The 26,435-nt window shown below is 40.8% G+C and overlaps 1 protein-coding gene across 1 annotated transcript in view; it reads right to left on the minus strand.

Annotated features, from left to right (window-relative positions):
- The window catches only part of LOC126193193 (bifunctional glutamate/proline--tRNA ligase), a 248,437-nt gene that overhangs the window by 196,694 nt on the left and 25,308 nt on the right, over positions 1-26,435 (minus strand). The window contains exons 2-3 of the mRNA XM_049932666.1: positions 19,048-19,232; positions 2,544-2,700 (exon numbers count right to left, since the gene is read on the minus strand). Of these exons, the coding sequence (XP_049788623.1) occupies positions 2,544-2,700; positions 19,048-19,232 (342 nt within the window). The remainder of the gene's footprint in view (positions 1-2,543; positions 2,701-19,047; positions 19,233-26,435) is intronic.

Consider the following 26,435-nt stretch of genomic DNA (forward strand, 5'->3'; position numbering starts at 1 on the left):
CAATTATCTTAAAATGTTGCAAGTGTAACGAAAAAAAAAAAAAAAAAAGGAAAAAGAATGAGCTAACAAATAAAATAAATAAAATGTATATTTCAATCTGAATGTAATGTAATTCACATGTCAGCACAATGATATTGAATGTAACGTAAAAATTTACTATATTTTTCATTTAATTCTGTATATGTACTATATGAAAACAATGTAAATATCTCATGTAATGATTAATTGTAAATATTTGTGTATTTATGTAATTATTATATCAAGAAATGTATTTTAAGGAGCTGTTAATGATCTGCAAAGGACTTGTGCATGTAGCACATGATTCATATAAATGGAACTGAAAATGCAAAGAAGAAACCAACGTGATGGAACACTGGTCAAGAAATATTTACGTAGTGTCAATATGCCTTGAAGTGTATGGTGTAGTGGAAGCCGGCAGGTCTTCAGGTTGGTGTAAAGGGCAAGCTCGTCACCTTTCGTAGGCAGTGAGGTGTCACCTGTGTCCTCATTGACCATTTATACCCTGGTGGACACCACCAAAATTCGAGTGCTGGAGATTACAATTTCGTGTTGACACAATGAACAAACTTTGGATTTTCTTCAAGTCACACGCAAGAGATCCAGGCAGTGCATACACACTCACTCAGAAGCCGATACTACGTTTAAAGACATTGGAGCAATATAATAGAAACATTTATTGTTCGAATTAATTCCATTGTAAACACGAATCATGTGAACCGAATTCAAACGCTGTGCTAAGCAACGTTAATAAGCCGCAGTTCAAAGACATTAATGTTACGACTCCTAAAGAAGATACACACCAAAACGACTGTATACAAAGACTGATATGCAAAGAGCATTGTGCTCAGAAATACTTTTTGTAATATGTAAATTTCTTGTTTTCTCATATATATGTATGTATGTAAATTTTCTATACTGCCACGCTCTCTTGCAGAGCGTGTCAGTAGAGGAGGCATTGTAATTGTACTGTGACTACCGCGCCTCCGCCAATACAAAGATATAATTCACGATCGCGCATGCAAAAGAGCGCTCCACCAGCTTTTCTGAACTGCACAGATGGGAGTTATCCTTACAACACATTCTCCTCTCCCATAATTATCTAGGCCTCAACCTATGGTAACCTACTGTCCCTACATTCTCCATCCAACAGTTTCTGCCCCCACTGCCCTATCACCATCTCTCTTATCATTTTCCTTCACCCTTTCCAGTGCACTTGCACATTCTTTCCCCTTTCCCTGCTCCTGCTCCTGCCCCCCCCCCCCCCTCCCCCCAATGATCGGCCTGGCAGGTTTTGTCAGTCGGCCATCTAGTCCCTGCACGCCTCTCTCTCTCCTCCCCCAACCGCACCCTGCTATACCTTGCCCTTCCCCACCTACTCCAGATTGCTGTTCACGTAGGTTTCTTTGCTTTGTGTAACGGTCTTGTTATTGTGCCTCTCTGAAAGTCAACGGGTCATCTTTATGGTGAGTAGCAATCTATTCTTCTCTATCAAACAATGGAAGATCGAAGATGGAATGTAACAATATTATAAAAAGAAAGTTGCTACCCACCGTATAGCAGAGATGCCGAGTTGCAGACTGTCAGTCCACAGTTTTATATGTGTAACTCAGATGTGTGATATGTGGTGATTTGAAATTTATTTACAGGATTCTTAGACGATATAGTTATACACAATATTTTTGTTTCTACGTGTATAGGACATATGTGACACCGGCAAGCACTTTATTATAAATGAACGGCCATCTATAATGAAGTTAGGACCTCAATATTTTAGTTATCCCCTCCAAAAAGTAATCCTGCTCCATTTCCCTTTAAGCTGGGATTAATAAAATAATTTGTGAAGGCTGTTTCAGAAGATATTGACTGTTTTAAATATATTTGAGAAACAAATCTGGAATCATCAGAAACAAAACTTAAACAAAGCGTTTTGTTGATCTAGAAATTTGATTTCTTTTAGATCTGAAGTATTTGTAGCAATAATGAAAAGAATTCACAAAGAGACAAGGAAACATTTCAAGAAACAGCACATAAATTTCTTAGAAAGTATAAGGATATCAACCATGGGCGCAAAGTGAGACATATCACATCCTGGCAAGAACAGACACAACTAAAAAATGCAATACATGAGAAAACACTACTTCTATTAATCTTATATTGAAATTGTACAAGCTTCCTTTTAATGTCAATTATGTACTGTTGGTAGTAAACTTCATTATATTTTTTGTGCACATTGGGGCACTTCACAGGCATTCAAGCCTTTAAAATTTTTGTTTTCTGTTTTAAGCAAGTACGTGTGCCAGTTAGTCCAACTAAAAAAAATATATTTTCTCAACACTCTGAAATTGATTTACAAATACCCCTTACATGTCAAAGAAAAACTCTAGTTACATTTGAAATCACTATATTAAGTTGCACTAGAATTACTTGATATTTGCATGTTTCTGCATGTACGGTATTCCTGATGAACATACACAATAACAGTGGAACACTTGATAAAGCAAGGTGGTCTAACTGCAACTTACCATGTAAAACTGCCCACACAGCGAAGTCAGCTATAGAGACTTTATTTCCAACCAAGTATGTGGAAGGTGCAAGAATGTTATCCAAATACAGAACAGCTTTTTGGAAATCTCGTTCACATTGCAGTGGACCACTGCTGAAAGTCAGCCAGTGATCTATCTATAATAGTAAAAAAAAAAAAAAAATACAAAATATGAAACCATTCAATTAACTTAATATTGCTTCAAGATGAAAAATTAGTAACTAATAGCAACAGAGGTCTATACATAATTTTTATGGAATACTATCATATCAGTTTATTGGGGTGCGCGCGCACGCGCTCATGTGAGCACATTTGTTCTGCCTATATTAATCAAGAATTATTTAATTTTAGCAGTTTAAAGTATATGTGAACTATTTTATAATTTAAAGTAAAACCCTATTTTTAAGTTCCCACATTTTATGTTTTCCTACTTTATGCATTCATTTTTGTCAGTCCCTACAAAAGTCCTATTTCGTCACTATAATGCCTTCCCATCATTAAAGAGTCCATGTTATATTTCCCGAACTTTTAAGTTTTCTTTGATGTTATCATGACTTAAGATTGATTTTCAAACGATTTCTGTAAAAAAGAGGTTTGTGTTCCTGCTCAAAGCCAGCCTTGGAACAAAGTGGAAAACACTGACTATATGCAAAGTTATTGATCACACAACGCAGCATTAGTGCAGTAATATTCATTGTCGGCGTGTTGGGTTACGGCTGCCTGTATTATGGGTTCCCGGTGTTTAGAAGGGTGGGAAAGTATGCTGTGTCACTACCTTAATGATAGTCATGATCTGATGATAGTGACACTATTAGCAACCTTCCTTCTGGTCACTGTGTTGTATTAGAACAGCTTTAATTTAATTTCACAGTCTTTTACACAAATAATTTGAAGATGGCCATCCCCACAATGGGCTTTCACCGATCGTTGTTACTTCCACGTGAAATACACTAATCCATACTAGGTGTGCAGTCTTAGATTGGTACAACCTGATGTCTGATGTAAACATTCCTCCTCAGATGCTCCGTAACACAATGACAAGTTCTGTCCCCTTTCTCACACAGGACATCCCTGAACTGAGGGACTTTCTTGTGAGCAACAAGCTACAGATTTCAAGTTAATTGTTCCCTATTTATGAAGACTGCCAACTCTACAATTTCAACCAATATTATGTTACAAGTTTTATTTACTGTAATTTTACCACAATTATCAATAACAACTCTCACATTAGAACACGAATATCTTTTTAACATGGTTTCATGAAAGAGTCGAGATAACCGACATTCGAAAGAAAAACAATTACTGCAATTATTTCTGAATTTTTAAAATAGGCAAAATTTCAACTGTTTTAGTTTCATTTTCTGCACATAAAGAGAATGACAGTAAGAGTAATTCATTCATTTACCCCTGTTGTGTTTCCTGTGCTTTCATGTCTTTTACATTTTCCTGAGTTTACTTTTTTTTTTTTTTTAATCAGTATGCCGAAAAGCGTAAAAAGGGGGGTCTTATTGTATGTGCTACAACTGTCCAAATAGCAGTTAACCTCAAATAAAAATACTGTCAGCTTCTCTTTGGACAGACTTCACAATCTGTATCGCATTTGTCACCTTTGGGTGATTAGTGGAAGTTTCTGTTAAAGTACAATTCCTCTTTTTTAAAACCACTGAAACTATTTTTTATCTACAAAGGAGGTAATTCATTTTTGGCTAAGATAGTAACAATGAGCGTCATTATTTGTTATGAATTGTGACTACAATAAATAACCGAATTTAAATAAGAGTATATGCTGCTTAATTCTTAGGAGATGTGTGTACAAGATGATCATAAATGTGCACCAAATACATTATTCTTATGAGATGCTTTTGCATATTAAAAATGTTGTTTCTAAAAATGAGCACTCGCAGAATATCGTTCCACAATGATATAGGCAATAAAAATACTAAAAGTATGCTAACATACTGCTTTATTTGTCCTAGCAATAGCTGTCTGATATGCTCCAGAATGCTCATCCAAATACAAAAACAAAGATTTAAGATATCTGCTCTATTTAGTTGACCACTTACTACTACCATGATTGATGATGCACACATTAATAACATAACTTAGTATAATGGTTTTTCTTCCCTTAATAGAGAAACTGTTAGCAACCCATCACTGACAAAAACCTACGTCATCAACTGGACAGCCAAAGTTGGCACTATTTATAGTCTGATTTAAAATAGTTGGCACCTGGCGACTGAGGTAAAAGGTTGTGGCATTGTCACATACGGTACAGTCGGAGAGCGGCCGCCACCAAAATGCATTAGTCTCTGTGGCGACAGGAATTGCTTCGAAGTCTCTATTTCTGACAAAATTCAAGTAAAAAAACCTCAAATTTACATAATAAGTAGGTCTCTATAGTGTCCCTCAGCACATCAAAAATATTTTCTTAATTTTAATTAGGGAGAAAGTTACCTTTTTTGAATAGATGAAATTTTCACCTTTGTAATTTTTTGTTGGTTACTAAAATACATCACCTGACAACAAATCTTATCAAAATTGCAATACTGCATTTGATTTCCTACATAAAAACTTCTAAAATGATGTTTTATGCAATTGGGTCAATATTTAACTCTTAACAAGTTTACTACAGAAATAACATGTAAATTCTGAAATTCACGTACAATATTCTTCTCAGTAGTATCTTTTCTTCATTTTAAATGACGCCAGTATTATGTTGGTTATTGAAACAGAAGAAATTTTCGCGTCTCAAAAAATTTCTTTCTTTTCACTGTACATCTTGAAAATCATTAGTGCACTGAAATAAGGCTTTAGAATTCACAAAAAATGAAATACATTTAAGACGAAGTGTAACTTACCATGAGGAGAAGATGGCAACTGATTAAGCAGCATCCCTTAATCTCACAACAAGGAAGAGGAACTGACCAAAATAAACCCACAAACATGAGATTTAATTAAATTAAAAGGTTCATTAAAGTACAGTCACTATACATAAGTCAAACAATGAGAAAACATCGTTCCATTTAGTCAGACTTGGTGGAATTATCAATGTCACTGCTCAAAGTGAAAGTTTTCAACACACTGTTGTGACATACCTTCATTGTTCCATGCATACTGTTATCACAGGTTTCACTATTTTTTGCCAGTCTTCTGGTGTCACTTTTTCCAACTGCGTTTTTCAAAAGATGTTCCACCTCAGCCAATTGGAGTACTTTATGCCTGTATTTTATTAGCATTTCATCCACAAGATAAACCAGACATTTTGGCTTGTGTTGCCTGACAAGTTCTAATACATCTGCCATGTTCAGATTACTGCCAACTAAGTTACGTTTCTCCAGCCAACAAAAAGTTTCTTTTTCAGTGATGTCTCTGTGGACACTTTACGTTGTACAACAAAATGATACAAGTTTCAAAGTTCAGTCTTCAAACCATATTGTGGTTGCCTTATTTGCACTGAGTAAAAGCAGAAAATTAGGAATGAGCATGTGCTACAGTTACTCTCTTTCCTCTGGCTACAAATGAGGCAGTAACTTTTTAAGTGTCAGATCCTCTTTCCTGAATAATAATCATACATTTCACAACAAACTGTATCTTCCTGAAAAGAATCAAGTTTTGTGAGTCTCCTTTTGAGAAGTCTGGTCTTACCAGGCTTCACCAATTTAGAAGACTTGTCTAATTCTTCTTTCATGAATTCATGAATTTTTCTTTTCTAATCCTTATTACTGGTCATGTGCTGATTTATAGATCAGTTGCGATTCATTACACCACTTTATCCAAAGGAAAGAAAGGCGTTTCTGCAATCTCCTACAGAACGGACATTCCCACATTCACCCTTGAGGTCCCCGAAGGAAATCTTAGCAACCCTATGGAAATGGCAAGTGATGAAGAATCAGTCACACTTGTTTGCGAGGGTTGTTTGAAAGGATTGGTGTGTTTTCTGTGTTAGTCGTGATATATATGTTCTCGTAAACCGTGCTGTTATCCACAATACCCACCCCTTTCAAACGGATACAAACCCTCCCATCTACATCACATCTCATAAAAGGTATAAAAACAGAAAATCTATACAGTACAGTATAACAGCTGTTCACTTAGTCACATGATATTAAATTTTCCACAAATATAATATTCTATTCTGTTCATTTCGTCTAGAGAATCCGTGATTCTCTTAAACCAGTCTTTATCTTATAGTCATATCCAGTTTTCTGAGTACTAAAATTATGGGATAGTTTAAGAATTCAGAAATAGATGACAGAATAGTTTAAGATTTGAAGGGAATTAAGTGCAGGAAAACTATTTCGGAAGAAACACCGAAAACAACTCTGGATCTGACAGTTGTCACTCTGCCCGTTAACTCAGAATGCTAATGTCCCTGGGGGATATGTGACTCTGCCCGGATCCCATGGATCTGATATTAACTTCACTTGAGCAAGTGCAGACCAGTACTTCTTGTTAAATTTTGTTTGATAGTCTCTCCACTGCAAAACAATCACCACTCCGCTAGGTGACACAACATTAGGTGACGATACACTTTTTTCTACTTTGTTTTGGATAAGCTTGAATTCTTTCTACATGTCATGTATAACCTAGTTAGTATCATTAAGTTAGGAAGAAACAATAGTCGAAATGTTTCCAGAGGTTATACTCTCGGTAACTTTTCGATCTCTAATTTGTTCAAATGGTTCCTCCGAACTACGTACATTTATAATAACAAAGGCCGATATATTCTCTTTGAAGTAATTATTGACATTATCCACTCATGTACTGACACCTGTAATTTGCGACTGAATGACAGGCATTAATTCGCTACGCTTATCAACGCTCTCCTTCAAAGTATGTCATCCTTGCTTTAGAGCATTAAACTGAGCATTACATACATCCTCCAATGATCCTAACTTTTCATTAATGTCTAAGTCTACACCATCATATTGTTCCTCAATATTCGACTCTAACTTTTCTGTCAAATTCTGCAAATTGTTAGTCTGTTTTTGGTTGAATTCAGCAAACATTTGATCTACGTAATGCTTACAGAATTACTCAGTTCCTTCTTTAAATTTAACTTTAAATTTTCAACTTTACCATTTAGAGTGTCAAATTCAGTCTTTAAACTATCCATGCCTTCACATAGATTACTAAATTCTTTGCTCTGTGGGTCAACCTTGGCATTTAATAAACCTAGATTGGTTGCTTGACTATTCAAGGTTTCACTCTGGTCATTTACAACTAGAGTGTACCAAACCTATTTCTTTCTTTAGAGTTTCATTTAATTGTAGACTCTGGGGTTCTAGTTTAGAATTTAACTGAGCATTTACTGAGTCTAACTTAAGACTCTGGGCTTTAATAAAATTTACTAACTCAGTCCACTCTGGCATTTCTCTACTGATTCTCATAGCCATAGCTGGTTCTTGAGTTTCTTCTTCTTGTTTCATGTTATCCATATTCTTATGCGCTTTGGATCTAGTAAACATTTAAAAACTTCACTCTAAGTATAACTACTACATGAGTACACTTCACTCAACAGTTTATCCAACTTTACACTCAAACAATAAAGTACTGTTTTACACTCACCCGGTGTAGGGTTTAGGCTGTTTTGGTGAGCGGATGAGGAATCAGCACTGACGAGCAGCATCTGGTGCCGATGGCGTCGAATGTAGGTTTCTGCGTTGAAGTCGGTGAGCAGATGTTGAAGCAGGTCAGCACCAATGAACAGCAACTGGTGCCGGCGGCATTGGACGTTGTTTTCCGCGTCTGCGTCCTCGCAATGTGTATGAGAGCTGTCTACTCCCCACACCGGATCTTATTAGTCGAATTGTTCTCGATGTATCTCTTCTTAGTCTAATAGGTTGAGATCTTCACTCTTTTCTTTTTAACATTATGAAATTCTTACATCTTCCCTTTTGTTGCATTTACTAAATTTCTTCATTTGATTTTTAGGCTTAGTCCAGTTTCTCGTAATGGTTCTCTCGTCTTGTTATACTCAGTTGCTACGGCAACACATATCATCATCTTATCTCATTTTCGTTTCAAAATTCCTGTTTTCTTCTGTCCTTTCACACAGGTTACCAAGTTCTAACGCTTTGGACAACAAAGTGGTGAAGTATGTGTGTAAAATCCCACTTCTTTAACGATACAACTTACTTGAGATGGACAGTCGACTTTCCTTGATGGTTACTTTGTTGCTGCAACCTCCTTTTCTCTTCCTCTCTGGAGTATATTTGTTAGGAAAAGGAATTTCTCAAGACTCTACTTACTTATAAAATAAGCAGACATAAGCCTTTTCTTTTTCTTCACTTAACGATGCATATTTAAATGTCAAACTTTTACAAATCTCGTTCTCCACATAAACAAACACGATCAACTAAGTCTCCTCATGTCTCTAAAGGTTAGAAACAAAGTTCATTTACACATAAGGTAAGGTTGGCTTGATAACCATGTCCTTTTTCAATAAGAATCTGAATACACGTCTTATCCAAGTCCAAAATGAACATTAATTAAAAGTTTTTTCCCCAACTCCAATTGTCAAAGTTACAGAACAGCACTGAATACATAAACATTCATTGTTCTTCATTATGGCTTCCATGGGCGACTGGCAAACACTTGTCGGTGCTGTTCAACCACCGCATCTACAGTTGTCTCACAATAAACTTCAAATCTGCACACACACACAGACAGGTGATGCGCAGAAAATAGGCTCTCCAACACTTATATTCAAAATTTCATTTGTTCGAGACGGCAGAAGGCCAAGTGGCTCTAGAATTTATGTGGAAATTCTTGAAACGCTACACCGCTCGTTGGAAAATAAGCCAAAGCAAGAAATCACACATCATAGGGCTGTGGTCTATGCAAAGACAAATAAGGAAGACCTCATCCCATCAACGTGGTTGAAAGTAGGTACATTATGACTGTGGTGTGGGCTTTACTATAAGGAACTTATTGCCTATCGCTTCCAGCCACTCATCCTCCACCAACGCGAGACACTGGAGCCCAACAGCCGGCTATTGCATGCACAGGGATGGCACAGTGAAACAGCTGAGGATCAGAACATGCCTCTTTGGCTGGTAGATCTGTCCTTTTGTTCCTCGCAATACCCATGTTCCCCAGGTACACAGCAGAAAGACACCTCCTTCCCCAGTCATTGTAGCTGCAGGAGGGCATCCTGGATATTCTGGACGACTATCGGCTGTGTGCAAATGATTCAGAGAGTGAAGGGCACTCCAAGAATCGGGACAAGAAATTTACCACTGAAAGACCGTCTCATCTGCTCCAGTGCCTGCAAAATCCCACGCAATACTGTGTCAAAGACAGTAAAGCCTTGAGGCGGTTTGACCTTGAGGACATGATCTGGGAAAACAACAGAGTGACCAACTGAGGCCCCCAGATTGGACTCATCCCTAAAGAAAACTATAGTTGTGGAGCTCACACAAAATGTCAGGTCATATCACATTAAAAACAGAAGTAGGAGTGCAATCTCTCCTGTACTGCACCAAATCTAAAATTACACTAGGCCTCTCAGGAACCAGGACAGCATACGGTTAAAACCCTGGATTTGGGGTTGCACTTGCTCCACACCGAGTGACTCCAGCACACGCCACACATGGATACCAAATGGCACTGTGACTCACGGACAGTTAGAGAATAGGTGTTCCAGAGTTGAATGAGCAACAGTATGGTACGCGGATGAAGTCAGAGCTGCGAGGAACTTATATGCCTCACGCACCATGAGGAGCTGCCACCGGAAAGTGAGTGGTGGTTGTCCACCCTCAGTACAGAGGCTGTGGGTATGGAATAGGTCCTATAAGCACCCATGGCCAACCAAATCTCCTCATGGTGGATAGCATCAATGACCTTCAAGTAAGACGACCTTGCCAATCCATACTCTGTGCACCCATACTCCAGCCACAAAGGCACGAAAGCCCTGTAAAACTGGAGCAGAAACTCTCTTCCTGCTCTCCAAGACCTGTGGCTAAGGCACTTTGTGATGTTCAGTGCCATAAGGATTCTGGCTTTCAGGTCTCTCACGTGTGGCAACCACGACAATTCGGAGTAAAAAATAATAAAGACCAGAAACCTCACTGAGTTTCTAAAATGTATGAAGGTGTCCCTTATTCCGTGCATCCATACTGCAGCCGCGAAGGCACGAAAGCCCTGTAAAACTGGAGCAGAAACACCCTTCCTGCTCCACAAGATCTGTGGCTAAGGCATTGTGTGATGTTCATGTCTTCAGGGCTCTGGCTTTCAGGTGTCGCAACCACGAAAGGCTCTGAAACCTCAGAGAGTTTCTAAAATGTATGATGGTGTTCCCCATATGCAAGTCAGGTATATTAAAAATATGATGAGAATGATTACAACATGCACATGCGCCCCCCCCCCCCCCCCCACACACACACACACTTATCTGCAGAAAACTAAAAAGCCATCTTTGCAGCCCACTAGTCCAACTTCCACAATGTAAGCTTCAATTGACAGCTCACTATGATAACACTAGAGGAGCGACGAAAACACTAAAATAGTTCACAAATAAAGAGCACTGCACAGAACTACTTACTGGAGATGCGATACTGTTTATGGCTATAGCAAAGAGGGATTCTCTTGCTCAAAACGGTCAATGTGTCAGCAACTAAAGTCCTAAAAAACCACTGAGACAGGAAAGACCACAGGAAGAAGGGAAGGTGTACATGAAAGCCCCATCGATACACTTGCGTGAGAATATTGTGTCTCCAAGTAGCGTCTTACTGATATCAAGGATAATGCCAATACAGTGATGTTTATGTAGGAATGACTGTCCAATAACTGCCTCTAGGGTCAGGTTGTGAACAGTGGACTGAAGTCACTGGCATCCACACTAGGGTGACTAAGGAGTTTCCCGATCTCTAACAACCAGACCAGATGACGGTTAACCATTCGCTCCAGTGTCTTTCCTACACAGCTCATTAAGGTGATATTCTGGTAACTACTGGGATACATGAGATCCTTTCCTGGTTTGAGAAGAGGTATCAGAATTACCTCCCTCCACGAGTTGGGAAAGTTGCCTGTCTGCCACAGGATTAAAACATTCAAGGTGGATTTCCTTTGACGCCACTGGTAAATGTCGAAGCATGTAGTGCTGGATTTGGTTGTGACTGGGCGCAATGTCACGAGTCTTACACAGGGCAGATACCAGCTTCTACACGGATAAAGGGGAGCTGTAGGACTCAGAATTATTGGATCTGAAGTCCAACTTGCCCCTCTCTACAGTCGTATGGTAGTCACAAAACGCTTGCATTGGCAGTAGTTTTTGCAAAATGTTCGGCCACCATCTGAGCGATGTCTGTGGGTGTTGTTCGGAGACATTCCTGTTTCAGCACTGCTGTTATTGGTAAATGACTGCATTTACCAGAAATCCTCCTGATGACTATCCATACTTTTGTAGAACAAGTGGAACGGCTGATGGTGTCCAGGAACGCTTGCCGTGACATTTTATTGCTGTCCTTAATTACCTGTTGAGCCTTAGCTATTGTGACTCGAAAGGCTATAAGGTTGTCTACGAGGTGTGGCTAGAAAAAAACCGGACTAGTACTGGTGAAACAATAAAACAAATGCAATAAGCTGAAAGTCGCGTGGCCTGTCACGTGACTCTCGCTCCGCCTACTGCTCGAGTTTCATCTGCCTCCTGCACTCAGTCTGTCCGTGGCGTCTGTTTTAAGTGGTTGACGTTTTGTCTGTGCGTCGGAAAATGTTGAGTGTACAGAAAGAACAGCGTGTTAACATCAAATTTTGTTTCAAACTAGGAAAATCTGCAAGTGAAACGTTTTTAATGTTACAACAAGTGCACGGCGATGATTGTTTATCGCGAACACAAGTGTTTGAGTGGTTTAAACGATTTAAAGATGGCCGCGAAGACACCAGTGATGACACTCGCACTGGCAGACCATTGTCAGCAAAAACTGATGCAAACATTGAAAAAATCGGTAAACTTGTTCGACAAGATCGCCGTTTAACAATCAGAGCAGTGTCTGAGTTAACAGGAGTTGACAAGGAAAGTGTCGAACAAGTTTACCGATTTTTTCGATGTTTGCATCAGTTTTTGCTGACAATGGTCTGCCAGTGCGAGTGTCATCACTGGTGTCTTCGCGGCCATCTTTAAATCGTTTAAACCACTCAAACACTTGTGTTCGCGATAAACAATCATCGCCGTAACTTGTTGTAACATTACAAACATTTCACTTGCAGATTTTCCTAGTTTGAAACAAAATTTGATGTTAACACGCTGTTCTTTCTGTACACTCAACATTTTCCGACGCACAGACAAAACGTCAACTACTTAAAACAGACGCCACGGGCAGACTGAGTGCAGGAGGCAGGTGAAACTCGAGCAGTAGGCGGAGCGAGAGTCATGTGACCGGCCACGCGACTTTCAGCCTTATTGCATTCGTTTTATTGTTTCACCAGTACTAGTCCGGTTTTTTTCTAGCCACACCTCGTATAGTCAGGTGGCATTTAAATCGTCGAAGAGCCACACGCCTGTCCTGGATTGCTGAACGGCACTCATCTGCCTGCTAACACTAACACTCTCGTGTGATGTGGACTACCCGTATCTGGATGCTGTTATGATGTTCAAACACAGCCAACTGGCTGAACAGCATCCTGTTAGCCCTGCTGACCATCCATTTTGATGGCTTCTCTTCAGGTAACACTCCAACGGTACTTTGATGCAAAGTGGGATGTGGTCCCTGGAATGAAGGTCATCAGTGATCCACTGAACAGAGATTGTGAGAGCTTGGGAGCAGAAAAAGAGGTCGATGGCTTAGAATGACTCCGTAGCAGTACAGATATCAGTGTGAGTACCTGTGTGGAGGAGGCACAGCTCACGAGATGTCATGAGGCTCTCCAAAACCTGACTCCAAGGGCAAGTAGCCAGTGTGGATGCTGGCGATTTGAGCCACGTGATGAGCATTGAAGTCTCCCAGTAGGAGAAATAGTAATGGGACTTGGTCCACAAGATCTATGAGAATCTTTGAGTTTATTGCATCTTACGGAGGTATATACAGCTAGCAAACAGTGATCCTCTGACATCCCTGAATTTTCAAAACAGCTCGCAGATCGGTAACCGGGAAGAAAGGAGAGGAGTGATGCTCGTTACTGGCAAAGGAATGATGCTCATTACTGACAAACACAACAATCCCTCCCTTGGCCCTGTCCCCAGTCAAGTCATCCTTTCGGTGAAGGGTATAGCCCTGGGCTACACAGACACAGAGGGCATTCCCATGCTAGCATTTTCAGTTCCTCCATATGTTTCCTGCACACATTAATGATCCAATGGAGGATGGGAACCATCTATCATGGGGGTAGCACCTTCATCCTGACTTTCTGCTGGGGAGGGGAGATCACAATGGGTGGAGGCTGTCTTGGTGAGAGATGATTGGCCCAGTCCAACATCGAGGTCCATCGCCTCCAAAGACGATTCGATAGAGACGTCAGATAGGATGGTATTGACATCCGTCAGTGGGAAATTCTTTGCCTTTGACTTCACTTTTTTGTCTGAGGAGGCTTCGAAGCCACAACCTCGTAAGCGGTAACAGTAGCGACAACACTAGGCGGTGGACAAGACTCGACCTTTGGAGGAGGCAGAAGTTGCACAATGTCAGCAACCGTGGCCTTTTCTATAGTTCTGGAGGGAAGGCGGTGGACTTCAAGGGAATTGCAGCATCCCAGGTGCATTGACAAACACAAATACTAATGCTGACACTAGAAACTTCAATTTGTGTAACAGCATCAGCTTTCTGGTCTGGCTATTTGAGAACGGAAGTAAAGAAGGCAGCAAACGTGGGCAGCTGCATGGACTTGTATAACATTCTGGTATCATCATATGAGATTTGCTTTGTCATTTTGATCTCCTGGATCTTCCGTTCTTCAAGGAAAATACTGCAGTCCCAACTCCAGACAGGGTGATGCCCAATGCAGTTGACACACTTTGGAGGAGAGGAACAATCAACACAGTTGTGGGTGGCTTTACCACATTTGCCGCAAGTGGCTTCTCCTCTGCAACCGAGAGTAGTGTGCCCAAAGTTCTGTCATTTAATATACCGCACAGGGTTTGGGAAATAAGGTCATACATTTAGACATAGGAAACCTGCCTTAATATGTTCTGGAAGTTTGGTGCTGAGTCTGACTTGACAAGATTGTCATTCACCCATTTCATAATGTTTTGCATGTCACCAATGCCTTCATGGGGTAACTCAGCTTTCAGTTCTTCATGGGGAATATCAGCTATATTCCTGCAAGTCACAACACTTTTGCTGTAGTTCAAAGTGTCATGCAATTCAGTGTCTATACACAATTCCTGAGGTATTGAGGTTTCTGAAGGGTTTTTAGTTGTTGGGAGAAAGTTGCTTCAATCAATAGAGAGTCCCAGTGCACAAGCACTTAACAGATTCTAAGGATCCAGCAATGCCCTCTAAATCTTTCTGTACATACAATGGAGAAACTTTGTCAAAACTGCCCTCTTTTCTTTTAACTATAATAAACACGTTCTGAGAAGCAGCATCCGTTCTGTTACTATTGACTGAATCAGGACTGGCTTGGCCAAGCCCTATTGTTAGAGTTGGTTGTTGGTACCTTACAGTGGTCCAACCTTTCTGCAGGGAGGAGGAAGGAAAAATTTCAAAGAATCCATTGTGGTACCACATGCAGCTAGGGAAATAAGTGTCCACTCAGACTGAGCCCTGTGTGCCTGAGTAAGCCTTAGACAACTAAGATGTAGTAGGTTCCTCAGACGTTGCCTGTTAACGGCTGTTCCATCTCAACAGTCACGCATCTCATCAGCAAGCAGTACACCTTGAGATTTAAGGTCTTTTTATAGAGGTTTTTGCCATCCTCGCAATCAAGGGGATCAAGCCAAGATCCCCATTCCCTGTGACACACACACACACACACTGTTCCACCGCCACACTGCACGTTGGTAGCTGAAGCATGCCCATGGCTTAAGGTGACAGCAGGCTGATGGCGCTGACCTGTCCCCAGCTCAGAAACATCGGGTTCACCAAGCCTGTTATCGGGAAATGCCATCTGCTAGCACATCGTTGATGTTTTTCTACATTAAACACTGATAATTTTGGTCTAATTTTTAGTTGTTCTGCAGCGCTATGCATTTGTATTTTTCATAGCACACTCTTACGCACACCACTGTAGTGCGCGTAAAAGTGTGCTGTGGCGGAAAACATAAGAAATACATAGTGCTGAAGAACAACTAAAAATTAGTCCAAAATAATCAGTGTCTAATGCATAAAAACATCAAGGATGTGCTATCAACAGCATTTCCTGAAGTAAGCGAGAAATCAGGCGAAAATCACCATCATTAATGATGCTTTACCTCAATAACGTGAAATGTGTCTGGTGAAAAAACATCACACATTTTTGTAGTTGCAACAACAGGAAGAAATACCATCAAGAATTGTGAAGCTATTATGGGCAATATGGCCACACAAATGAAGAATCTTATTTTTCAGATTATTTATTTTCTTTCTGTTCTGTGCTATTCCAGCCTCAGTCACCTGGAGTGCTGAACAAACAATAGATTGAACAATGCAGTACTTCCTTTTCTGAATGTAGGGTCATCTGGTTCACAAAATTAATATTTGTGTTACTTTTATTTGTGCGTAACTTGATAGAAACTGTTGATTCCCAGAATCACACACACACACACACACACACACACACACACACACACACGTACATACAGAAGTGCCCCTGCTCCCCATATACAGCATTTCGGTTTGTAGTTACTTTTCTGCCTCTTGCAAAATGTGTTTTAGTGATTTCTCTCGCACAGAGTGGTGCAACACGAGATTTTTCAGAGTAGCACATTCCACTATTATACTCTTAGACCGAAGAAAGATGTTCATTAGAGTATAAAAATGTTGTTTAGGTAATTAATATCAAAAGAATTTTCACTGTCCATGCTTCACTCTTGGTTTGTGCAGAGAGGATGCGTAAAGCATGAGTACAGGACGTCTGCAAGGTGGCATTTACGATTTATTTACAGTCCAAACCCTGGTGGTGGGTAGATGACCTCCTGTTGAGTGCACTAAAAGCTTTATAGATATAGTGTTGCTCACATAATCCATGTCTGAACTTTCTCGTAATTTAATTATTGAGGTTCATAAGTTCTGTTATTGTAATTACCTAACTGAGAAAAATAATATTTACCAATTCTTAAAAGAAAAAGATGCAAACATCTACCTATTTACATAACTTAAAGAATGCTATTAGGTGTTCATTTGTTTTCATCTGCTCTAGGAGAAAGGTTACTGTTAAATGAAATGGCTGATTCTGCGAAAGAGCATAAACTGAGTGTTGAAAGCACGCGAGAGAGAGAGAGAGAGAGAGAGAGAGAGAGAGAGAGAGAGAGAGAGAGAGAGAGAGAGAGAGAGGGGGTGTCAATTAAACAGGAGGGGAGGGGGGGGGGAAGAAAGGGTGCCATCTATACCACAGAAAGAGGAAAATGACATACTAACAAGCACACAAAAATGGGATACGGTACCATGGCATGCAAACAGTTTGGCCAATGCAACAACAGACAGCGTAAGTGTTAACTCTGATACGCAAGCGCTAATGGATTTGTTTAAAGTAAGCAGGATGTAAAAGTGTGAATAATAAAGAACAAGAAAAATATTATAATCTACTAACAAAGAACAGATACAAAAGTAAGAGTCAGGGAACACATGTTTGAAATAACTGGGTAAAGTCATTAGGATATGGAGAAATTTCATAATGGAAAGTTATAAAAATGAGAGAGATAACTTGTGCATAGAAGTTGTTTTTTAAAAAAGATGGGGTCGACAATTGTTTGTAGGTATGGGAGACAAAATGGATACACGGACCATGAGAAGGAGTGGGCTAATCCTTGGTCACTTGAATCTATGGAAGGAATGACTTGTGCCATTCCTTTTATGTGAAGAGGTAAGTAGAGGTACACCTATATCCCAAAGATGTTAAAGTATGTATACAGTATCGGCACAAAGGGTAAGGTGTAAGTGCAGTTCTTGCAAAGGTGGGAAGCTGTTGTGTGACTAACAGTCACACTAATAAAGTATTCTCGAAAATAGCCAAAAAATTGTTCCTTTTCTACCTCAATAAATTTGAGAACACTGTGTTGTTATAGAGGATTTGAAAGCTGTATAATCACCCACAGTGGTAGATAATTACCAACTAGCAAGCTGAACCTATAATCTTAAGAAAGCAGCAAGAATTTTCAAAGATATAAGAAAACGGAATTGGATGATATTACTTATCTAACACAAAAACAAATACAATGAAGTTGTAATAGCTTGTACAATAAATACAGACACTATTTTTATTTGTACAATAAAGGAAGACAATGAAGTTTAGACACCTGAGACCTTAAGTTAAATAACAACAGGCATTTAATGACATCTGTAGACTATAGAAGGATTGTAATTAGCTCTGTAAGTTAAGTTTTGCGATATTTTTTGTCCAAGTGGGGGAATCTGTAGTGTACCCTGAAATTCTTCAGAGTAGAATGTTCCACTGTTAAACTCTTAGACCAATGAAAGATGTTTTTGAGATACTGAAAATGTTGTTTAGATAATTAGCATATTGAGAGTTTCCAATGCGTGCACGTCAATTCTGGTTTGTGCAAAGACAATGCCAGAAGTATGAGCACAGGATATCGGCAAGGTGTAACGCTGTCAAGGTGGCGTTTATACTTTGATGACTTGGCTTGGCAGTGGTTTGGAAGGCACAGAGCAAGCACCTCTGCTGACAGTGTAAATACAGGCAGAAACAGTTGGAGAGAAATGTCATTCTTTTATCTGCTGGTCTGAGATTCACTTTAGAGTCTGTTGTCCTGAGTAATAAGACATTTATCACCCAACATTGTAAATGTTAAATATGAAATCAGTCATATACAGAAGAGTTCTTTAAAAGGACAGATACGTCATTTCACAGTGGGTTGGTGTAGATGTGAACTCTCTTCAAGCCCTTGACCCTCTGCAGTTGGAGACGAACTGCCACATAGAATTAATGGCACTGCATACCAGGTACACTGCATCAGAAAATATGAGAAGGTGACGATAAATCTTCAATAAGGTGTAAGTGCTCATGAACAATGTCAAGGTGACAGACAGTAAATTTTTGGTCCAGTTACAACCCATAACCAGAGCTGTAACACTTCAACAGGATATTACTGGATTCTTGCACATGTTATGGATTATGTCTTAATAGCACCATCAATAGCAGATTATCTTTCTCTAATACATTGAACAATTAAGATTATAATTTAAATTTTCTTTCTGTGATTTACATACATAATGCAGTAGAAGAGCACGAAATTCTTTCTACCCTCATTCAAGAAGTATTATACACAAAAAACTACAAACCAGGAAATAAAACACACAATAAATTTGTGAATTAAAGCAACTTTTACAAATTTAGTTTTTAATAACACAAGAAAGTATTAAAATATGGAAAACTATTCAAACATATACCTCTGTTCGCTCCAGGATGGTAGTGCCATATAATGCATGTGAAGGTGCTGATCTAGCCAAATATCGACTAACTGTGTGGTCATTACTGAAGACTTTATCACCTGACACTTCAAAAGCTGTTTCAGAGCCCCATTCCAGTTTCGTTGGTATGGTGGATCTGACAGCTTCTGCCATAATCAGTGCACCTGTTAAAATTCAAGTAAATGACAGTTTTTCACATGTTAAATCACTATACAATTAATCAGGTTCTAGAAACTAGAAAATGGAACTTACAGGAGGAACTTCAAACCTTATTTGATCAGCCAATTTAATGCCAAATAATAATAGTAATAATAATAATAATAAATGTGTTTTTCTCTTTTTCCCAAATACTGATTCATTCCCACACACACAAAGTCACTGTTACGACCACAACTGGGACTTCTGGGGAAAAGCGGATGGGTACTCTAACTGTAATTCAGGTACGAACCAGGGAAATTAACATAATTACATCTTTGGCAACCATTCACGAAACCCCGTATCCCGACCAGAAACCAACACCCATTAGCCCAGCTATCTCAAGGAGCCAATAAATGTATGTCCAGTAATCCTCTGAAATCTTTGTTCAATGTTACAAACACACTTTCCATGAAAGACTTATGATGGAGTGTGTATATCCAAATGGTAATTCATGGGAGGTGTTGCAAGTAGTGAAGTTTATGATGCAGCAAAGGCTCATACATTAAAAAATCATGCCTTCTAAGCAGAGACGTAACTATGATTGAATGAGCTCTATTCTTACTTTGAAGTAAATGAGTTATTTCTAATGTGCGTATGTTACTTCGTGCATGAGTTGTTACTTGTTTGTAGTTAAGTTTATTTCAGAGAATCCTGGACCAAAAACACAGGGTGCTTAACAGTTGCAACATGTTCGCCATATCTATCATCCACAGAAAACACCTGGATGTGGCTTATTAAGAAACTTGTATGCTTTTATTATTATAGTTGATGAACACTGGCATGGAGTAGAGGTGTCAAAATAATATTCAATATATAAAATTAGTGTGGGATGTAATAAAACAAGAAACTGGAAAAGCCAGAAACAAATGTAACAACACACAAATCAAAGATCAGGTAAGATAATGAATCAACAAATTTTGTAGACAACTATTTCTCTGGCACTGCACGCAGTTCATAACAACATTTATCTTGTGGTGACATATACTTTCAATTCTTCTCTTCTTGAGATTGGAGGCACATAACATGAGTACAATTTTGAAATTGCAGAAAAGGGCCACAAGAATGATAACTTGAAGTAGCAGTTGGCTGTAGCACGTGAATACATCTACCAATTTGTAGTGCATATCTTTCTTACTAAGTATTCCACTAACAGCTGTACACACAATCACTGAACAAGAGACAGTTTGGACTCCCCCCCCCCCCCCCCAAAAAAAAGAGAGAGAGAGAGAGAGAGAGAGAGAGAGAGAGAGAGAGAGAGAGAGAGAGAGAGAAGACAGCGTTTTCTGTCAGGTAATTAAACGGCCAAAGGAAATGAGAGAGATCACTAAAATACACCTCTTCACAAAGGCAGCTAAAGCATTCTTCACAAGTAATGAAAAAATTATATTTTTTGTGAACAAGTCATTAACAGTTAACTGAGTATTGAACTCTTGTTTTAAGTGGAAATAATTAACTTTTTACATTATAAAATGCACACTCGACTCACTTATTTGTAGCCCAATCTTTGTGGCTCGTAAATTATGAAAATTCGCATAATGTAACTTTTTGTAAGTGTTTAAATTCTATTTTTAACCACTTACTTTGTGCTGCAATGCATGATAGGTGTGAAAGTTGCCATGGGATAGTCAAACAGGAAGTGATATGTGTAGACTGTGGGCTGAAATTCCAGTCGTGCAAATGCAGAGGAGAATTGAATAGGGAACTCAACAAGGCTCTCCCCTGGAATTGTAAACTCTGCAAAAAAAGGCAGAAGAATAGCCAAACTGGGACAAAGATTTGTGCCCTTCAGGCTGAATTAGAATGTGCGAAATTTGAACAACATATGTTGAAGGAGGAAAAAGATTGTAGAAACTGGATAAAGGTAACAAGCAATAGGTGAAAGGGGAACAGCACTACAACTTCGTCTACATTTGAGTTTATATTATCTACTAAATTTGACTTTTTACTTGAAGAAAGAAGAGAAGAGCCACATCCCACTATAGGTTATATAGGGGCAGCAGACTTCTAGCAAAGAAACTTAGTGCATTCACTACCAAAAGAGAAAAGAAGAAAGTGTCTTGCTGCTCGGTAGTATCCATGGGTGAGCTGTAGACCAGATGGTACAGGATTGATTGGTTGGTTGATTGAGGGTGTTATGGGCCTAAACGGCAAGGTCATCAGCACCGTGATTCCAAAGTTAATTGCATAAGTAGAGGGTCTGCTAAGAGCGGGTGGTTCCCGTCAAAGGGGTCAACCTTTAAAGCGAGGAAGTTAAAACACACACAGAAGGCATAAAAGGGAAGAGCAAACATAAAAACTGGTAAACAGAGGGATGAGAGAGTGGTCTTTGCACAGGGAAGTGGTCAAGGGGCCCAGACCTAGAAAATACGAAGAGAGGCCCCAACCAGGTTCACCCTGCCCCTGTTCCATGAGTAAAGAAAAACCTTCTATCTGAGACTAAAAACTACTCTCATGTAGGCAACTGAGGACCAGTTCAGCCATCTGTGAATATAAAGACAAGGAATTCGTAAGACTATACTCAGTAAGAAGCACGAAAAGGAGACATTCCACCAATATATGGGATACCGTCAGTCTGGCTACAGAGCCACATTGTGAGGGTGGCTCATTTCGCAAGAGAAAAAAATGGGCGAGCCTGTATGACCAACATGTAGACGACACAAGACAGCAGACTCCTGAGAGGAGGCGAAGGATGAGTGCCAAACTGCAGTACTCTCCTTGACTGTGCAGAGTTTATTACTGAGAGCGGTAGTGCACCAGATGCCATTCCAATTTTGGGCAAAGAGACATTTGATGTGTATCTCCATATCTGCACCTGGAATCATGAAAAGGAATGGAGGGGTAAGTACCTGACTCTCTAGCCAAACGGGCAGCCAGTTCATTCCCAGGGATGCTCACATGACTTGGGACCGAGAGAAAGACAACTGAGCAGGCGGCATAGCCAAAGGCAGAGAGGATGTCACGGATAGCAGTGACTAAAGGGTGACAAGAGTACAATCAGTCTATAGCCTGCAAGCTGCTCATTGAGTTGGCACATATTAAAATACTGTGGAACGAGGCCTAAGTAACAAAATAGAGGGGCCTTTTAATGACTAGCAGCTCTGCTGTGAACACACTACATGATCCACGCCAGTAAGAGACATAAAAGCATATCCAACTTTATCATTTTAGAACCATCAGTCTAGAAGATGGTAATATCCTGAAACTCCTCAAGGATGGAATGTACAAGACGCCGGAATATGAAAGGGACGACAGAGACCTTAGGAACTTGGAATAGGTCGGTCTTAATCCGTGGTAGAGGCATCATCCAAGGGGGGGGGATGTGGGAGTAAACATACGGGGCACATTCCAGTGAGTGGAAATGGAAATCCTGACAGGGTGAAGTGTGATGCATCACAACTGGCAATCCCACCTGAGGGTGGGTATCAGGAGGGAGAAATTCTTCATTTGCAAAGAGGGCGGGATGTGCAGGTTGGTAAGGGAACCATCAAATAGTGATTGTGTAAGAAACCAAGAGTTGGCTCCTGTCGATGGAACTAGCATAAGAGGTACTGACAGCCAGACGCAACTGATAATAATGAGCAGGGTCAAGTAGTTTCAGAGTGGAAGGAGTCACCAAGCCATGATTCTGACAGCCAAAATCTATAATGGACAAACCAAGAGTGCAGTAGAAATGGAGAAGAGTAGCACAGTCTGCACCCCTAGATATGTGGGCCAGGTCGCGGAGAGCATTAAGCTTCCACATGCAGGTAGTCTTCAGGTGGTGAATATGGGGCAGCCACATCAGCTTTTCGTCAAAAATAAGGCTCAAGAAATGGGACCGTGCTACAAAATCTAGGTGCTGGCCGCCTAAATAAAGTTCTGGGTTGGGGTATACAGTGGGTTGACGGCGAAAATGCATAACCCACGTTTTGAAGGGATAAAACAGGAAATCATGGGAGAGGGCCCACGCAAAGGACTGTTGGATGGTGCCTCGGAGTTAGCATCCAGTAGATGCTACCGACTGTGAGCTACACCAGATGTAAAACTCACAGACATACAACGCCACGGTAACCAGAGGCCCAACAGAGATTACAAACCTGTTGGTGGCAATGAGGAAGAGAGAGAGAGAGACACTTAACATAGAACCCTGTGGGATACCATCCTCCTGGATCTGAGGGATGCTGAGTTAAGTGGTAACTTGAACCTGGAAGAGCCAGTAGGATAAAAACAGGCAGATAAAAATCAGAAGGGTACTGCGAGAGTCCCAGTCATGGAGAGTAACTAAAATGTGACAATACCAAGCCATGTTGTATGCCTTATATAGGTCAAAGAAGATTATGGCAACTTGCTGGCAGTTAGTAAAAGCCCGTCAGATTGCTGTTTCCAATCTGAGTAAATTGTCAGCTGGAGATTGTCCTTCCTGGAAGCCACATTGATACGGGGACAAAAGGCCCAGAGATTTGAGTAACCAACATAACTGGAATCTAACCACCATCTCAAGCTGTTTAGAAGTATGTTTGTCAGGCTAATCAGGCAGTAGCTGTCAATAGACATTGGGTTTTTGCCGAGCTTAAGGATGGGGATAACTACGGTGTCTCGCCATTGCGAGGGGAAGGCACCTGTGGGCCAAATGCAGTTGATAATCCTCAGTAGATGTTGCCTCTGGGTAACGTCGAAGAGTGGATGGAATTCAGGCCTGGTTCGTGTCATATGCAGAGGTAAGAGCATGTGAAAATTCCCATTAAGTGAAGGGTTCATTATAGGATTCAAATTGGTGAAGGCTGGAACAGATTAGGGGGGGGGGGGTTCTCAACTAATCAAGAAGAAGGTAGCAGGATATGAAGAGGATGCCGATGTTGTTGCAAAGAGTGTGACAAGTTATTCTGAAAGGACTGATGGATCAGTACATAGAGCAAGCTGTAGGATAAGACCTTGGACAAAAGGAGTGTCGTTGGCAGCCCAGAACACTATGGAGTGTTCCTGCAATGAAAAGGCATACAGCCCCAGTGAGGAAACACAGTGCTTCCAGCTTTCCTTTTTACTCTGCTTAATAAGGTAGTGAGCCTTAGCACGAAGAAGCTTAAAAGCGATAAGTTTGGTCTCTTAATGGTATCGTTTAAATCGTTGCAGTGTCTGTCAGTTGTCCTGTATAGCGATTGCTACATCCTTGGTCCATTACAGGACCACTCAATGACAAGGGGAACCTGTGGATAGCAGTGCCAGTAGCATGAAGAAGAGTGGCAGAAACATCTTGCATGACTGCATCAATGCAGTCCGAGAGATAGGTGTTGAAGTGCACTGCAGACGTATACAAATGCCAATTGGCTCTGTGTAATACCCATCGTGGGGGCCTGTCTGCCTGGAGGTAGCAGGTGAATGATACAATCACCAGAAAGTGGTCACTGCCACAAAGATCTTCATGGTGTGACCAATGTAGGGAAGTCATGAGAGTAGGGGAGGAGATCACGAGTTGGACAGCAGAAAAGGTGCCATGATCAGCACTGAAGTGGGTGGGGAACCTTCACTGAGGAGGCACATATCAAAGCCTGTAACAAGTTGGTCAATTTGAAGACCCTATCCATTGAAGTGGCATTCCCCCACAGAGGGTGGTGTGCACTGAAGTCCCTGAGGAGGAGGTACGAGCCAGGAGTTTCTTTATTAAGTAGGCCGATCAACATAAGGAAGTTGTCTACCTGGAGAGAGGTAGACATTGCATACAGTAATTGCTGGAATTGTTCGCACTTGTACCGCTATTGTTTCCGGTTTGCTATGAGGAGGAGGAGGCAACCACTGATGATGACATCGGTGTGAACCGAAGTGCAGACTCCTCCAGCCGCTATCCCAGGGGCGGTATGGTTCTGACAGAAAGCCCAATAACCACGAAATGCTGGAGAGTGGTCATAACAGAAGCACGTTTCTTGAAGAACAAGACAGACTGCAGAATAAAGGAAACAAGCTGTTGCATTTCCGGTAGGAGACAGTAATATCCATTGCAATTCCACTGGGTTATCGTGTGGCGAGAGTCCAAGTATAAACATAAAAAAGTTGAAGGGAAGTCAGTGCTCAGCACCAACACTTCTTTTGGCTGCTGAGGACAGGGCACAGAGGGAGAGCAGGTTTCCGCATGATCCGGAACTGAAAGAGAGTGGGTGACCTATGGTTGAGTTGTGGAAGCAGGCCCAGGAGGTAAGATGCCGGGAGAGGGGTCTGGGAGGGGAGAGCCCCATCACTGGCAGGTACCAAAGAAGGGGGGCACTTCTTCAGTCAGAGAGAGGAAGCGGCACCTGGAGGAGGGTGTGGGAACCAGGGGGTAGGGAGAGATGAGGGGGGGGGGGGGGAACAGGATTGCATTAAGGAAGAGGTAGGAGGGGAAAGGGATGTAACAGAGGCAAAAGCAGAAGAAATCGACACTGGGTGGAGGTGGTCATATTTTTGACGAGCCCTCAGTGTAAGACTGTCTATCTAGAAATTTGTACTACTGGATTTTCTTTTCTCTCTCTCTTAGTGAGCAGGGAGAGTAGCGGTCATGACAGTTGACACACAGGTGGCAGAACACAGGGGCTTCCCTCATGGGGTGCATGGCCACAGTCATCACATAGGGAATATGCCATACAGTGGAAAGACATATGCCCAAAACGCAAGCAACGAAAGCGTCTCATGGGTGGCAGGACACATGGCTTTGGGTTGTGTCAGTAACACTCTCTTAACTTTTTCTGGGAGTGTATCCCTCTCGAAAGCCAGAATAAAGGCTCCAACATTGCGACACTCCAGATTAGCCAAGAGTTCATCAGTTTACAGGATGAGGTCCCTATGACAAATTACTCTCGGGGCCATATTAAGAAACTTGTGAGTGGTAACAAGATACCAGGGCATCACCAAGGCAATCACAAGCACGAAGGGCTGTAGACTGGATGGCAGGCCATCCTCGCGCAAGACTGGAAACCGTCGAACATCAACTCACGAATACAGACAGCACTCAGAACAGCTGAGCCTTGGCTGGAGCGATGGCGTATTAAAGTAAACGTCGACAAGTGCGAAGCAGTTCTGTTCACACGCAGACCGAAACTACTGCGCAAACACCAACACTGTAGACCGATAACACTACATACACGCCCAATACGTTTCCGAGAGAAAGTCAGATACCTTGGTGTCTGGCTGGACCGGAAACTTACATGGGGGGACCACATTGA

The sequence above is a fragment of the Schistocerca nitens genome, chromosome 1 (genome assembly GCF_023898315.1).
Source record: "Schistocerca nitens isolate TAMUIC-IGC-003100 chromosome 1, iqSchNite1.1, whole genome shotgun sequence".
NCBI classification, from domain to species: Eukaryota; Metazoa; Arthropoda; class Insecta; order Orthoptera; family Acrididae; genus Schistocerca; species Schistocerca nitens.